This window comes from Rhinolophus sinicus, linkage group LG01 (genome assembly GCF_036562045.2).
Source record: "Rhinolophus sinicus isolate RSC01 linkage group LG01, ASM3656204v1, whole genome shotgun sequence".
NCBI lineage: Eukaryota > Metazoa > Chordata > Mammalia > Chiroptera > Rhinolophidae > Rhinolophus > Rhinolophus sinicus.
In genome coordinates, this window is record NC_133751.1 from 181,285,228 (window position 1) to 181,301,247 (window position 16,020).

General features: G+C 32.8%; 1 protein-coding gene across 45 annotated transcripts in view; it reads left to right on the forward strand.

Moving 5' to 3' along the window:
- Window positions 1–16,020, forward strand: part of ABI2 (abl interactor 2) — a 105,162-nt gene that overhangs the window by 52,741 nt on the left and 36,401 nt on the right. For 25 of the 45 annotated variants that reach the window (XM_019726867.2, XM_019726871.2, XM_019726876.2 and 22 more), the window contains one exon: window positions 7,172–7,348. In XM_019726867.2, coding sequence (XP_019582426.1) covers window positions 7,172–7,348 — 177 coding nt within the window. Of the gene's footprint in view, window positions 1–7,171; window positions 7,349–8,887; window positions 8,906–16,020 lie in introns of all 45 variants that reach the window. The other 20 variants (XM_019726864.2, XM_019726863.2, XM_019726869.2 and 17 more) reach the window with 1 other exon arrangement.

The following is a 16,020-nucleotide window of genomic DNA, read 5'->3' on the forward strand; positions in this document are numbered from 1 at the left end:
GAAAATGTGAAGATATCGATACATTTTCTGGGATTTTATGCCACAAATAGCACTGCTTAGTAGATCATTTAATATGAAACAATTGTACTCACATATGTTGTTCCATTTTCCCATTAGAGATACATCTTTAAGATGGCTTAAATACAATCATTCAGGTTATTCTAAAACATTTTAGTTATAAAATTAACAAAATACGCCTTCCATTAGTTCCTAAAGCAGGTTTTCAAATAGAAAAAAGTCAGTTGCTATACTGCAAGCATGTGATCTCATACAGCTCCATTTCTAAGGGTTTAAAAAAACCATCATGTCATGTGCTAAATTATGCAATTCTGTATTCAAAGAATTACTTTGCAAGACTGATCATTTTTTTATTACATAATATTTAGTAGTCATGCTCAATCAAGAAAGCCAACAGAAACTTGTAAATGCTCTGCTAAATAACACACTTGTTTATTACACTTGTAAATATACATACATGTTTTTTCAGTGCAGTAACATTAAAATAATCCCTGTTTCCTTAGTCATACAATTTTGCAAACTGGGGAATAAATAAGATACAAAATACATGGAGCAGATGGTACTTTTTACCCAGATGAAATCCAAAGGTTTACCTGTGAGAGTACCCTCTTGGGGACAAGATAATATCTACAGCCAACCTGCTGGAAACCTTGGCCTGATGGTTTAGAAGACCCTGAAGGTAGTAAAGAAGATGAGAATATGCCCACTGCTCCTGATTCTCTGAGCAAGCATTTACTTGGGCATAGAAAAGGCTTCTGCTTTGCATCCAGCTTTGATGTTTACAAAAAGTGTCCTCTCTCTGAATTAATGTTCACTCCCTGCTATGATCAGAACAAATTTGAAGAACATGTTGAAAGTCGCTGGAAGGTGTGTCCAATGTGCAGCGAGCAGTTCCCTCCAGGCTGTGACCAGCAAGGGTTTTGGAAGGCATGTGCAGACCCATTTTGATCAGAATGCTTTAAATTTTGACTAGTTACTTTTTATTATGAGCTAATAATACAGTTAAGCAGTTTTAAAAAATCATCTCAAGTAGGCCCTAAGGAAACCACAGGTAATTACTGCACCTTCTACCGCACTTTTCTGACCAAGAGCTTATCAATAAATATAATTTTAACCTCTTTTAATCTTACCCGCTTAAGAAAAGAAGTTCTTATGTTTGTATATTTATTCCCCAGTTTGCAAAGTATTTTTTTTTAACTGAAGTATTTACATTGTTTTTCTAGGCATAATGCTCCTCATGTGCTGGGAAACTAAAAAATTCTTGACTCACTTTGTTGTGATACTCGCTTTTTGCAGTGGCCTGGAACTGAACCTGGAATATCTCTGAGAGATGCCTGTATTAGCATAGGTTCTTGATGTGGATTACCTTAGGTAGGTTAAGGGTGGTGAATTTTAAAGAAATTCCATCTCTAGCTTTGTTACTGTTCTCATATCAATTCTTTGGAAGCATATTACTGAAAAAGCTAACTGAAAAATTTTAATCTTCAAACTGAGAGTAGGAGTTAAATTAACAGTAAATATTTTTCAAGAAATGCAGTTATCAAAGCAAACATTTAATTACACTGAATACTTGTGTAAATACACAGAACTACTTTTAATTAATTATAGCATTATGTGTAAGGATGAATGCTATTTACTTTGTCTATGATTTTGTGCCCATTTCCAGTAAGTTTAAAAAAAAAATTTATAGAACATTATTCAAAGTAAATTCTTATAAACTGGTAAACTAAAATTCTTCTAAGCCAGGCCCATCTCTTTTCTCAACTATTAAAAACTGTACTGCATTCAGTTCATCGTGGCTTACAAGAAAATCGAGAGCTCAAAAGGCAATATAAAGAACTTTAAAAGTAGTGTTCCTCCCATCCTCCCAAGAGCTGACTAGAATTTGTTGGGCCAGGAGTTGAAGTAGTTAAGTAGCAACTAGAGGAGATAGAAAGGAATGATTATAAAATAAGAATGGAAGTAATTCTTCCCGAGGGTTAGTTAGGTACTAAAAGACTGGAAGAGGAACTCAGCATCTAAGATAATTTTTTTAAAAAAAACTTTACATATATATGTCTACCGTGTTTCCCTGAAAATAAGACCTAGCTGGACAATCAGCTCTAATGCGTAACTTTTGGAGCAAAAATTAATATAAAACCTGGTATCATATCATATATCATAGACCCGGTCTTATATTAAAATAAAACCGGGTCTTATATTAATTTTTGCTCCAAAAGACGCATTAGAGCTGATGGTCCAGCTAGGTCTTATTTTCGGGGAAACACGGTATAATCATATAGTATATACATATATGTGTCTATAAACATATATATACATGTGTGTGTGTGTACATATACTTACACATATATGTATATTCCAGGGATACCAAAAAAAGTGTACAAGTGGACACTTTGGTCAGCGTTGCTCAAGCAGTAGTTCGCCGTAATCAGAAGTGTCTGACGCTAATGGTAACCACTTTGAGCACCTCTTGTCATTGCAGAAGCCAAACGTGACTTTTGTTATCAGTATGTATTGAGTATTACAATTTTAATACGGTTTTCCTTTCTTAAAATGTGTGTACATTTTTTTGGACCCCTCAGTATGTATGTATGTGTGTGTACGTGCGCATGCATGCACACACACACACACACACACACATCCATGTTTAAAAATTCCCATATTTAAATTAAGGAAATCTCATTAAAGGTTATCAGTATGTAATTATGCATAGAAAGTAGGATTTCCAGAGTTCTTAATTAATTACAGATGGATAGTTTATATCATTTAAAAAAGTGAATAGCTGAAAATTACCCATTCAGTTTGTTAGTAACTAATTTGTTTTATGAAAGATGAATTAATTAAAGCATATTATATTTGAATAATTAAATACTTATTTGAAACAGTATCTTACTAATGAAGAAATTGAGACATACTTAAAAACACCCTACTTAGTTGAGTTAATCCACTGTAACTGTTTGATTGCAGATGTTTTCCCACACTGATGGGCAGCTAACTGAGGTAGTGCTATCCAGTACAGTCAACTCTCGATTATCTGTGGTAATGGGAAACAACAATGCATGGATAATCCTAATACCAAATACTTTATACAGTACCTTCCTGTCTGCTGTGGCCTGAGCATGTGCTTGGGTCCCTGATGGAGATGTGGGAGCGGGGCTCAGGCTTGCAAGGGAACTGGGAGTCAGTATGATTGTCTCAAGGTAATAAGAGGTATCCTAGGGAAGCCTGGGTTTGGCACTGCGTGGCTGAAGTGTCATGGGGGGAGCCTGCAGCATGCAAGACCAGCTTGGCAATAGCAGTTAAGAAGGAAACAAATTAATAAAGACCTATTAATAACAATAGATGTTTAAGTCCTGCACAATTGCAGTGATATTACTTGGTGTGTTTTTTGGTTAACAGGTAGCAAATAATAAAATATTAATAGCAGTGTACTTGCATTAGTTTTGGTCTTTGCTAGCTAAGCACATTTTTTACTTGCTACAGGTGAGTGCTGTTATTGAGCCTCTTCTAAGTAAAAGTTTATTGTCATATAAGTACAGGCATACCTTGGAGATACTACAGTTTCGGTTCCAGACCACTGCAATAAAGTGAGTTGCCATCTTTTTGCTGGTGTACGGTCTTGCTTTCAATTTGTAAAAAAATATTCAACATCTGTGAACCACAGGAAAGCTAAGTTCAATAAACCAAGGTATGCCTGTAGTAATTTTCGAAAACCACGATAAATTTGAAATAGTTTTCATCTTATTAAAATTCTTCCTAAATATCAATGTTGAACTTGTACTTCCAAAATTTAACTTAATACATTTTTAGCATTGTAATGTCAAAGAACATCATGAAGGCAAAAGCAGTGGTAACTACTGAAAACTATGAATTTGATTTAGGTAAAACATAGTAATTTAAAAATACTTTGTGGGAGCTTTACAAACATTCTTTTAAAACTGACAATTGGCTGTGAGTTCATGAATGTTAAAGCTGGATTTTAGGTATATGGATAGTGTTCATTATATTACTGTCTAATTTGAATATGATTATATTTTCCACAAGAGAAAACTTTGAAAAATTTGAAGTAGGTGATTGCTGAAAACTTCAGAAAACTTCTGGATCAAATTTTCTCTTCTTTATTTATGGAGTAGATGTATTGTTCTCCATTAAGTTATTATTCAGACTCCAAATAAAACCATAGCTATTCTGAAGGTATATTTGCTTCTGTCCACAGGAACTCCTATGGTTCAAACCAATACGGTAGTCAGAGGGCAAGAATACAAATTATATTCTAATTTTCTTAATCAGATATTATTTTCATTATTGTAGATGTTTTTAAAAAGTTAATGACACCAAACATCTAAATTTAGGCAGTCACTAGAGGCATTAATCTTGAGTCAATGCTTGTACAAAGTTTGGAAACAGTTCATATTTGAGAGTGCATAATGTAAGGGACCAGTGAATTAGTCCTTAGAAAGAAGTCATTGGGGGCCAGATCAGGTGAGTAGGGAGGGCGGTCCAATACAGTTGTTTGTTTACTGGCAAAAAACTCACTCACAGACAGTGCCGTGTGAGCTGGTGCATTGTCGTGATGCAAGAGCCATGAACTGTTGGTGAAAAGTTCAGGTCGTCTAACTTTTTCATTCAGCCTTTTCAGCACTTCCAAATAGTAAACTTGGTTAACTGTCCAGTTGGTACAAATTCATAATGAGTAATCCCTCTGATATCAGAAAAGGCTAGCAACATCGTTACAACAAGTTCGCAAACTTGTCAGACCTTGTATGCCTTTTGTTCTTACTGCTAATTAATGTAAGAAGCAGTAAAGAACATTTTTCTCCTCATAATTCCTTCAGCCAATTCCTCTTAGAGTTTAGTGTTGAGAAAATTGTCACTTTCCTAAGGAGGGGATATATTTCCTTGTAACTCACTATATTTCTATTTTGCCTTCTCTTCCAGGAAACTAAGAGCCCAATTTTATGTCCTATTATATAATAACTATCCCTTACTTAGGCTTATAGTTCTGTAATCTTTTCCTTTGCTATGTTGGTCTTCCTTTTATTCTTACTGAAATGGTCTGTGGGCTGTATGTATGTGTGGATATAAAGAGAGCATGTAAGTAAGTATGTAAGTGCCCCCAGACTCCAGGTATGACCAAATGTTTTAATGCTTTAAGTCTCATTTTTTTCAAGCAATTTACAAATGTGTGCTTATTATAAAATATAACTGTATATTGGTACAAATAATAAGTGGAAAGTTGCTCCCTTCTTTTCATTCTCCAGAGATTTATTAATATTTCTAGCATGAAAATTTGAAATAATTCTATTATAGTTGTTTGGGTTTGCATTCTTATGGTTTTATTTCTGAATTAGACAATTACATTTCTAAAAACTGAGCAGAGTAGAAACAATGTCTCAAGAGGATTATATACTCTGATAAATTTTCTTTTATTGATATGACAGAGACCAGCTATATAGAAAGTGCATATTTTGTATGGTTTTTGTTTATTTTGAAGTGTACTTGATAAGTATGAAATCTTCCTATCCCATATTTTTAATGATTCAGGATGACTCATAAAAAATTATTCAAAATGAGATTAATATATAAACTTCTTTTTTCTGTCACAGCTCTCCCAAGTAGTTGAAAAAGAAAGCAGATTTCTTAGTTTACCTAACATGCACAGAAAAAGCTCAGATTATTTTTGTCTTAAAAAGAAATACTTAAAATGCTTAGGTTATTACCTCAGACAGTCTTTGATTTGATGTTTTATTTAGATATTAGTTTTGAAGCTTATAGATTCTGTTGCTTTTAAGATCTTTTGGTTGAAATAGGCTTTGAATTTGTTTCAAGTTCCTTTCATACTTTAGGTAGTTTAGGATAAATCACCAGTTTTCAGATTTCTTAAAGTGGTTTTTAATAATGTCGTGATGGTTGTCATCATTTCTTTCCACTTCTATGTTATTACCTGGTTCTTCTTTTAGAAAGGAGAAATTAAACTAGGACTGTGAAGGAATTAGCAGAAGTGTCTTTTACTTGCTGTTTGAGCCAGAAATGATGGTAAGAGATGTGAACAATTTTAGTGAAGTAATTTTCAAACTGTTTGACTGCATCCCACAGAAAAAAATACATTTTACATTGCATCCAGTACACAATTCATCTTTATATACATAAAGATATACATATATTTATATATATAACAAATAAATGTTTCAAGAAACAATACTTACCTTCCTGTGTGCATATGCAGTCAGATATTTCTGTTTTATTTCATTTAAGATTACTGCTGCTCCCATCTCACTAAATTACAACCTGCAGTTTGAAAAATGGTGTTTTAGTACATTGATTATCTGTGTGTGTGGATAAATTCCCTCTCTACTAGCAAATAGAAGGCTGTGAGTAAAAACATAATAGAACCTATGAGAACATTTAATCAATGAAATAAAATTGATGAAATATTTTACAACCGTTGTGTCATGATAAAAGATAAGCAGTTTCACCTAAGCAAACAAAGTTTTTTATAAAAAATGACTCTTACTTTTAACATTGTATTTATATTTTAGGCCTCTTTTTTTTTAAATAAAAAAGTCTTTAAACACTAATAAGTTATAAAAATAGTTTATTTTTAAATGTAAACAGATTAATCACTGGGGTTCTCATAATCAATATTGGGTTAAATCTTGAGAGAGGGAAAAATATTATGCTTTAATCCAGGGTTGGCAAACTTTTTCTGTAAAGGGCCAGCTAACAAGTATTTCAGGCTTTGCAGGCCGTAAGGTCTCCGTTAGAACTACTCATCTATGCCACTGTAGCGTGAAACTACGTAAGCAACTAGAATGGCTGTATTCCAATAAAATTTTATTTATGGAAACTGAAATTTGAATTCCACATAATTTTTACATGTCGTGACATTTTTCTTTTGACTTTTTTCAACCACTCTTAGCTTTTGAATTGTAAAAAACAGATGGTAGGCCACATTTGGTCTGCCAGCCATGGTTTGCCAACCCTTACTTTAGCCTAAAAATGGAGAAAGTCAATATTGGTCCAAAATGGAGAGAATTTAGCAATTGTGGTTAAGAATCTGAATAATGGTGTTAAATCTCTGAGCAGTTATACCTTGATTTTTCTGGATATTATGAGCAATATACATTTTTGTGTTGTGTTTATATTTTTGCAGACTGTTGATATTCATAAAGAGAAAGTTGCAAGAAGAGAAATTGGTATTTTAACTACCAACAAAAACACTTCAAGGACACATAAGATTATTGCTCCAGCCAACCTTGAACGACCGGTTCGTTATATTAGAAAACCTATTGACTATACAATTCTAGATGATATTGGACATGGAGTAAAGGTAAGTATAATTTTTGTCAAGCTTTTTAAAACAATAGCCCATAATTGAACTAACTCTTTAGAAAATTTAGCTTTTATCTTTCCTTTTCTAGAGAACTAAGTCTTGGCCCAGTTGTGGTTCTAAAGATTCTTTACTACTATAACTATTTTATCTTTCTTGCTTCTTAGTGCTCTGTTCTCAAGTTTTAAATAATTATCTTTGAATGAATTATGTTTGCTTAATCAGTTATAATACCTCATATAGATCTGGCAAATAGTGTTGTGTAATCTTTCTAATCTTCTAATGATTTAATATGACTGATTAAAAAATTATTCAGTATGTTAATAGGTTTTTACCTTATCTCAAAAATTTATCAGCAAACTTTGGGCATTAGTTTTCAGAACATAAATAAGCAAACACGTACTTTGAATTTTTCTGAAATAATTTTATCTTAATATTTTAGGTGAGAATAATGCAGACAATAGTAATTAATATTTCCACTGTTTTTGAATATATAACCATTATATATTTCGGCTATTTTCTAAAATGTATTTGAGTGCCTGCTATATAATACAAAGTACCATACTCAAAACTTGAGGAGCATATAAATTTTATTTAAATTGGTGTTTGCACTTAAGAAACTATTCAGTTTCAGCTAAGTAATATTTAAAGTTTGCATCTCATTAGTGATTTGAAAGACAATGACTTATCAAATGTGACTTTGAATAAATATATATATGCTTGTAAGTGTAACTGTATAGTTTATGCAGTTATTTATGACTCTATAAGCAAATTTAAATTTAAAAAATGCCCTGTACTAGTATGGATAGAAATCAATTAAATCTAAATTTAATGTAGATCTAGGTGAAAGAAAATATACAGTGTGAATTTAAAAAAATTTTTTTCTTCCTCAGAAAGTTGATAATAGGCACTATTACCTGGAATTTGATACTTAATCTTATAATTGACACCTGTATTCATTTAGGTTACTATACTAATTAGAGTATGTTAAATTAAGATGTGTAATTGGGTATATAATTAATAACTGAAATTTATTCTAACTTGGGAAAATCTTTTGAGATCTAAACAAGGCTAACAGCTGCTGATAGAAAATTTTAGGGGACTGCCAGAATCTAATGAAAAAAAGGCACTTAGAATATAAAATGTCATATTTGTGCTTGCCCACTTATATAATAAAAGGTGATTCCCCCACTTCAATTCTTATTTAATTCTCAAGTAAAATGTTATTCTTCTGGGACTCTGTAGTCCCTGTCATTGTTTGGGCTTCTAGTGTTTAGGAGTCACTAATTTGAAGAAATCTTTAATAAAGTTAAGTTTTTGAATAAAACAGTATCATATAATTTCATCAAAAAACTCTTGTTCATGACACATTCTGCTTTAACCACTCTTTCTATGATCTACTGAAACATTATTTTTTAATGCTGAATGCTTAACTTGTTTTTCTTTGTTTTTTCCTTTCTCTTCACATCCTGAAGTTCCAACTAACTTTTCAATGCTTTTTTTCCTTACCTCTTTTATTTGCTCCATTTATGCATTAAGTGGTTGCTTAGATTTAAGGTAAGAGATTCCAGGGCTGAATTTCCATTCTTTGTTCTTATGTAGATTATTACATATGGGGAGTGAAGAGATATTTGGCACTTGGCCTTTTAAAGCTGACAAATAATTCCTCTTTTTATTTATTTATTTTTGTCATGCAACTTTGTGGTATCTTCATGTTCCATCATGCGGGCAGTTACTTTGTCTGTTCGGTCATTATCCTATCTTCTGTGCCTAGAACAGTGCCCGAGTACACATTAGGTGCTTGGCAAATATTTATTGAATAAATGGTTATTTTGCAATGTTAATATATTTTGTGAAACTGAAATGTAAGTTACCTTATCATGAAATGTCATTATAAAATAAAATTAGCTGGATTTTGTAAATGTAGAAATTTTGTTATGGATTGGAGGGCCAACTAATGTGCTTCATTTAACCCTCCCCCTGTGTAATAGTCTTTTTATTCTATAAATGGTGTGCTTTATTATATACCCTGTGGCCACTGTGTCATTATCTTTTGACTTATATTCAATGTAAAGAAATTGAGAAGCAGATAATATTCAGTGTTACGGGGTTTTTTTAAGTTGCAGTATCATGTACTTAGCAAAAAAATAAAATTAATCTTTTTTCTCAAATTGCTATGTAAAATATATGTTGCAATATAAAATCACTTTAAGAGTTTCCCAACCTGAGAATTATACCCAAAACATCAAAAGCTCATGATAGTGTTTAACAAAATATAAGTTAAGAATTAGAGAAATACTTCCTTTTGTTATTTGTTTCAGTAACATTTTAGTATTTTGAGGATTAATGGTAAAAGACATTCAAGTATATTCAAGAAGCCTGTCAAATAGAATGTTACATTTCCTTTTTGGTTTTTTTCTTAGCTGAATTTTATAATTTCTTTTCAAATACCTGTTCTTTCTTTCTAAAACCCAGTTATTTACCATATCCTTAGTGTAGAAAGTGATAAGAAGACAAGATAACAGATCTGAATCATTAACTAGCTACTAACCATGCCACAGAAACGTCAATAGATATAGTAGAGAGATATGACTAGAGAAGCCCAGGCAGATGCACTTTTGTTACTGATTAGGGTGTTAGTTTAGTGACTAGCCCTTAGTTTTGGTGACAGAGGCATATGGAATTGTGAGGAGATTCCTTTTGCATAAAATAGGACTAGACCCAGAGCAGGGTGTGGCTACCTTGGCTCTTTTCCTCTAAAGTCTATATCCAAATTTTGACTGTTGATGTGTTAACCTCTAACCTGATAGAAGTACACAGAAAGATTAACGGAAGGAAAAACACAGAAATGAGCCAATTCTTTTCTCTTCAAGTTTAGACCAGCTTGCCTAGCGTACTATTTTATGCTCGTTTCCTCCAAACCCTCCTATGATTCCCTCTTGACCCTCCTGGGTTCATGATCTGTTCCATGTGGGAGATAGGCCAAAATGAGTGGGAAATGAGAGAGTCCTTGAAGGAAAGATCTAATAAGGAGACATCACACTTGGATACGATTCCTTAACATCTCTGCTCTCTGCTCCTTAGTACAGTGGCTCTATATAGCTGTTTCGATCATATCTGAGTAGAGCTGACAGTGACAAGAGTACCGAGTTCATCCTAGAAACTAGAATGCTCCAGTTCTCTGTCTTTCCTTCCTTCCTATTTTTCTTTGTGAATATGTCTTTCTTATCTATAAACTTGTAACACATAGTTAATAATTTTGGGTGAATAAAAACAAAGTAGAGTGAAAAAAATTCAGCATATAGTAAATCATTTCTCCTTTTATGCTGATAATAAAATGTTAATGGGTTTGGAAGGGTGGTTAATAGAATAATTGAATACATTAAGGTAGAGTAAGAAAAATGTTAGGTAGAAAGGAAGAAATAAAAAAATGTTAAAGTCAGAAGGGACTGAAAATAATAAATAAACTAGTCTGATGAATTTCCAACTGAGCTTCTTGGAGACCTATGGATTGTATCTAATGCACTAGAAGCCTGCTGATCTTTGATATGATCTACTACTTTGATTTCCTCCTCAGCTAGCTCTCTTGAGCTCTGTCTTGCTCCCATTGCTATCAGACTTGGATGCCTTTCAGACAGACTCTAACCAAAGTTGGTTCTTTGGGACCAGATACATGGGATTTGACTCAGAAAAGACCTCCATGTTTAAAAGTCAAATTTTTAACATTTTATGCACCATGTACATACATGTTTAATGGTTCTTTTCATCTGAAATTGGGGTTAATTTTTTTTTTTCAATTAACTGAGGATAACAAATTGTAGAGTTTAATTTATAAGACCTTTGAAAACAATATGATTTTTTTTAAACAGAAAAAGGTATAAAAGCTAATGGATAGAAAACCATATTGGAATTGTTTCAATATATACCTGAGGCCATATAAAAGTAGAATGTACCTTAAACTGGGGTACCCTTTCCCTCTGTTTTAATAGTAAATAGAATTTTAAGACCCTGTTACTTATGTAGTTAAAATGGATTTTTCTGTTGAAAGCAGTAAAGTTGTCATTAATTAAACTTAGCTTAACTACTTTTTAAATAAATATATTTGTTTAATCAAAAATAGTAAAGACATAGGATCTGTTATAGTATTTCAGCTGAACATTCACAAGCAGATTCTAAATAATTAATGAGGTGGGGTTAAGATTTTATTTTACAACTAACATGTTAAGAATATAACAACTTTTGAAAATTCTGGGTCAGATGTTGGAGATTAATAACTTAACCCCATGTGAAAAAATGGGCTGTTTTTCACTTGAGTGTGATCTTTAACAAAAGGTGTTTGTCATTCTCTGCAGAAGGATGATAAATTGCCCCTCACATTTTTAGCTTTCAGGTACAGCTGAGCATTTATTTGACACTCTTAAGCATTTATTTGACACATCATTTGGAAGAAAAACTCAATAATAACAGCAACCCGTGGGAGACCTTTGTTTTTGCCTACTGGTTCCAACTGTCAGCCACCAGTTCTATTTTGGCAAAGTCCAGTTGTCAGAAACTATTTTCAACATCAAACAGAAGTTTGCCCAACTTTATTCCTCCTTTCTTCTCCTTCTTTCTTTACCTGCTTCTCTCTCCTCTCACTCTTAAACACGTATTCCTGTATCTCTGTATTGAATTATTTTAGAACTCTTTTGGCACCTTAGACTTTTTGTCTTTCTAACTACTTACTAAAATGTTTGCCTCTCTCCTAAATTCATACTTGAGTTCCTGATTTCACCTTTGGTTTCCCTCAGAGGATCTCCTGGTCCTTTTCCTGCTAACAATGAGAACTGAAGTAGGAACATATGTATATCCTCTTAGGAGACGGATAGGGATCCCTAAGAAGCCAAAGAATTATGCCCTGGATGGCACTAATGGAGAACAATACTGGACAGCGAATGGAGGCCCAGAGATGTTTGACCACAGCATCCTTCTGCCCATCCTCACTACTCCACTGCCAGACACAACCTATACATACTACTGCTCTTTTATATTTGAATCCTGCTTTTTTTTTTTTTTTAAAGAAATTGCTAACAGTCCAGCTCAGATGTCTTCTCTATGAAACATTCTATAGCTATTCCTTCTCACATTGGTAATGCTTTTGGGGCAATTTCTGTATAATTTGTAGACATTACTTTTTATGAATCTTATTTATTCTAAAATATTGTAAGTTCCTTACAAGCAAAGAAAACAATTTATAGACCTTTGTGTCCCCTCAGTGTCTCCCCTATTTTCCATAATTCTTTACCCTTGTACCCAGTAGTCTGGTAGGTAGTTACTGAATAAGGGATATAGACCATAAGTATCATTTTAGAATGTGTCTGCTGTTGGTATATCACAGCAGGTTATCCGTCAATGGGAAATTTCTTTGTAGCACAGGTAGAGATACCGGCTGGCCAGCTTTATTAAAAATACTGAAATTCACAGGGTTCTGGAAATCACTGAGATTTTTGTAATAAACATTATATTATATTTCAAGGTTCAAGGAGGTATTGAATACCAAAAAAAGGATAGAGCAGGAAAGTTAGGAACACTGTAGAAAAAATATTAAGGCATGAGAATTGGCCTGATGGTTGGTGCTAGTTGTGTAAGACCAGACCACTCTTCGGTTGTAAAGGAACTGCTCTTACCTCCAGTATCATCTGCATTCCTTAGTCACAATCCAGTGGTAAAGTGTTTGAGCTGTGGCCATGCATTAACCTTCATCACCTAAATGAAAATTTTTTTTCTGTTTTTAGGGTTTCTCTCTGGTAGGAAAAAAAACGGACCTTTCCTACTGTTCCTCCTTGTGCCTAATACCTGTTTTACTTAGCTCTTGATGATGACTTTCCCTTTATGGAATCAAAAAAATATCCATATAATTGAATTATTATTGTAACAAGCCACCAAAGTTTCATTCCAACTCCCAAATAAAACTTTGAAAATTATAACGAGCATTCCCACTCATGATTCAAGACCATTAACTACATGTTTATGTGCCAGATGATTGTTTTTCCTGAGTTTGCAGTTCGTAAAAAAATTTCATGAGGAATTACTGTTAGGAGCTGGGTGCACTACTGCTTCGTTTTCTTTGCCCTGAGTCTATGGTGTTATCTCTCTCTCTCTCTCTTTCTCTCTCTCGCTCTCTCTCTCGCTCTCTCTCTCTCTCTCTCTCTCTCTCTCTCTCTCATTCTCATTCCCCTTTACCACAAACACAATTTTGTCATGTGTGTTGCTACTTGTCAGGAAATGTTATTTCCCCCTATAAACTTTCCTGAAAATAATTTTTAGAACCAGGATGGCTATCCAGTAAATTTTTTTTAATCAAATTCTTTTAGATTTGCAATGCAGTTTCTTAGCTTTAAATGTAATACAGATCCCACCTATGATAAAGAAATTATTTGGTTTCACAGTATTCCTGTTTTCTGCTTTTTTCATCAAATTAGATGGCAGTATTTATATTCTACAATAGCATATTCATAGCATACTCATTACTATGCATGGAAACATTTTTCACAAAGGAAAACTACCTTAAAAAATATGAAAAACTATTTTGCTTAAGATAAAGGTAGTACAGTATCAGTGAAGTATAAATTATAGATTTTTTAGACATTCTTCAGGGACTCTGGTGTCTTAAGTGATTTAAGTTACTCATCTAAACCTCATTAAACAAATACAATCATTTGACGATTCTACACATCATAAAATATATCAAGTTTTATTTATAGAAATGTCCACCAGATTTTGATTTATAGGTTATTTATATTATTCGGGGAGGGGGGGGAGATAGATTAAAAGACCTGAGGAAGATACTGCAATTTAAATAAAAACACCTTACATATCAAAACTTAAAATTGGAAAGCTGTTTTCAAGTATTTTAGCTATTCCATATATAGAATAAAATTTTCTTTTACTCTTTTTCTATCCCTGCTCCTTTTCCTTCCTGTTTATAGAAAATTGATGTAGTTTAGTGTTTGGTTCACCTACTTCTCCCTCATCATTTAAAGTAACTTTGGGTTTTATGTTATTTAAGGTTGAGCTTAAAGGACTTTGGTTACTACTAAAAAAAAAATATTTTGGTATCATCAATTAAGATTTACAGTGTAAAAAGCTATTGGTTATTTATCGTATTACTCCTAAAATTTTCCCCGAATGTGAATTGAATTTTTAAAAAACTTCTGGCATTTTCATGTTAAGATGTGATTAGTATACCCTCTGCTTATTAATGAGGGGGAGAGCAAGGATAAGTTAATCTTTATTCTTACTTGATAACCAGTTTGTTTTATATTTATTGTTTAAAAGCAACAAAAAAAGGATTACCGTTAAATGCTTCATTTTAAAAATATTGACATTTCAAAGGTATCATTTGTCATTAAAGATTGTTTTATCATCACACACAACTTGTTCACTGGGCTATTCATTTGAAGACTTTGTTTCTTGGTATATTATTTCTTGCCTATTCAGATAACAAATAGTATTTTTAAGCCAGTTAATTTTGATAGCCTCAGTACTCTGTACGTATGATTTGTACTTACCATTTTTCTTAAAATTTTTTATATTTTGAAATTACAGTTATAAATGTATTCTAATTTCAGTGGTGTAATGTCTTGAAGTTTCATTTTATAAGAATAATTTGAATACTCTAGACATATTCTTATGAGAAAAGTTAAGATCCTTTTTTGAAGTGTTTGATAGCTTAAAAATTTGGAGCTTAAAATAGGGTCAGGTGTGAACCCATGTGTTAAACATTAACTCCAACCCATTGGTAATCTCAATTGGAGATTGCATTTGAACTATATTTGTGAATGACTTCTCTTAGCTCCTTAAGCTACCTGGATTTCTAGGGCTTTCTGTATATGTGCTGACATACTTCTTTGGTCATATCCCTTGCTCCCATATTACCCAGCTTTCCTACATTTGCATTTTTAGTTGGGGATAGAATAATGAGGAGTCATGGCCCAGCTCTGATTTAGGACTATATATTACTTACATCTTTCCCATGACTCAATCTTCATTGGGGCTTGAATGGGTCTAATTCCCATTGGGACTAGGACATTGCCACATTGTACTGCTCACAGTTGAATGGGATAGCTCAGCCTTGACTTTGTAGTTCAGATATTTAGGAACATGCCTTAACTTCTGGCAGTTTTCAGGTAGGTGATTCCTTCATAAAAGAACATTAAAGACATCTGAATTGTAAGGCTGATCTACCACTTAAAAAACTAAAAATTTTTTCTGTATGTCATGCAGTTTATATCTCTAGTTGTATATATTATTTGGGAAACATGTATTTTGTTTTTTATGGTAATACTTGCTATCTAAAAAACAAGGAATTGCATGAGAATGTTACTGTTTCACATTGAGCTTCTATTTATCAAAACTAACGTTTTTATAGTTATCCTATTAAATTTCAGTTGAATGAATGTAGTATCAAATAGTTTAACCAGTGATCTGTTGGTGTGATGGCCTAATGGCAAATAAATTCTTTGCATACACATTTATAATCCTTTGAAAATTTCATGTTAGGAAGAGTCCTTTGAGTACAACTGTAGAATAATAGTAGAGTAGAAATTGCATATGAAATGCATGGCCTCTAATTTTTTTTTTTTTCCCTATTTAAACCTTCCCCTCCTTTGTTAAACAGTATAACGTTATTT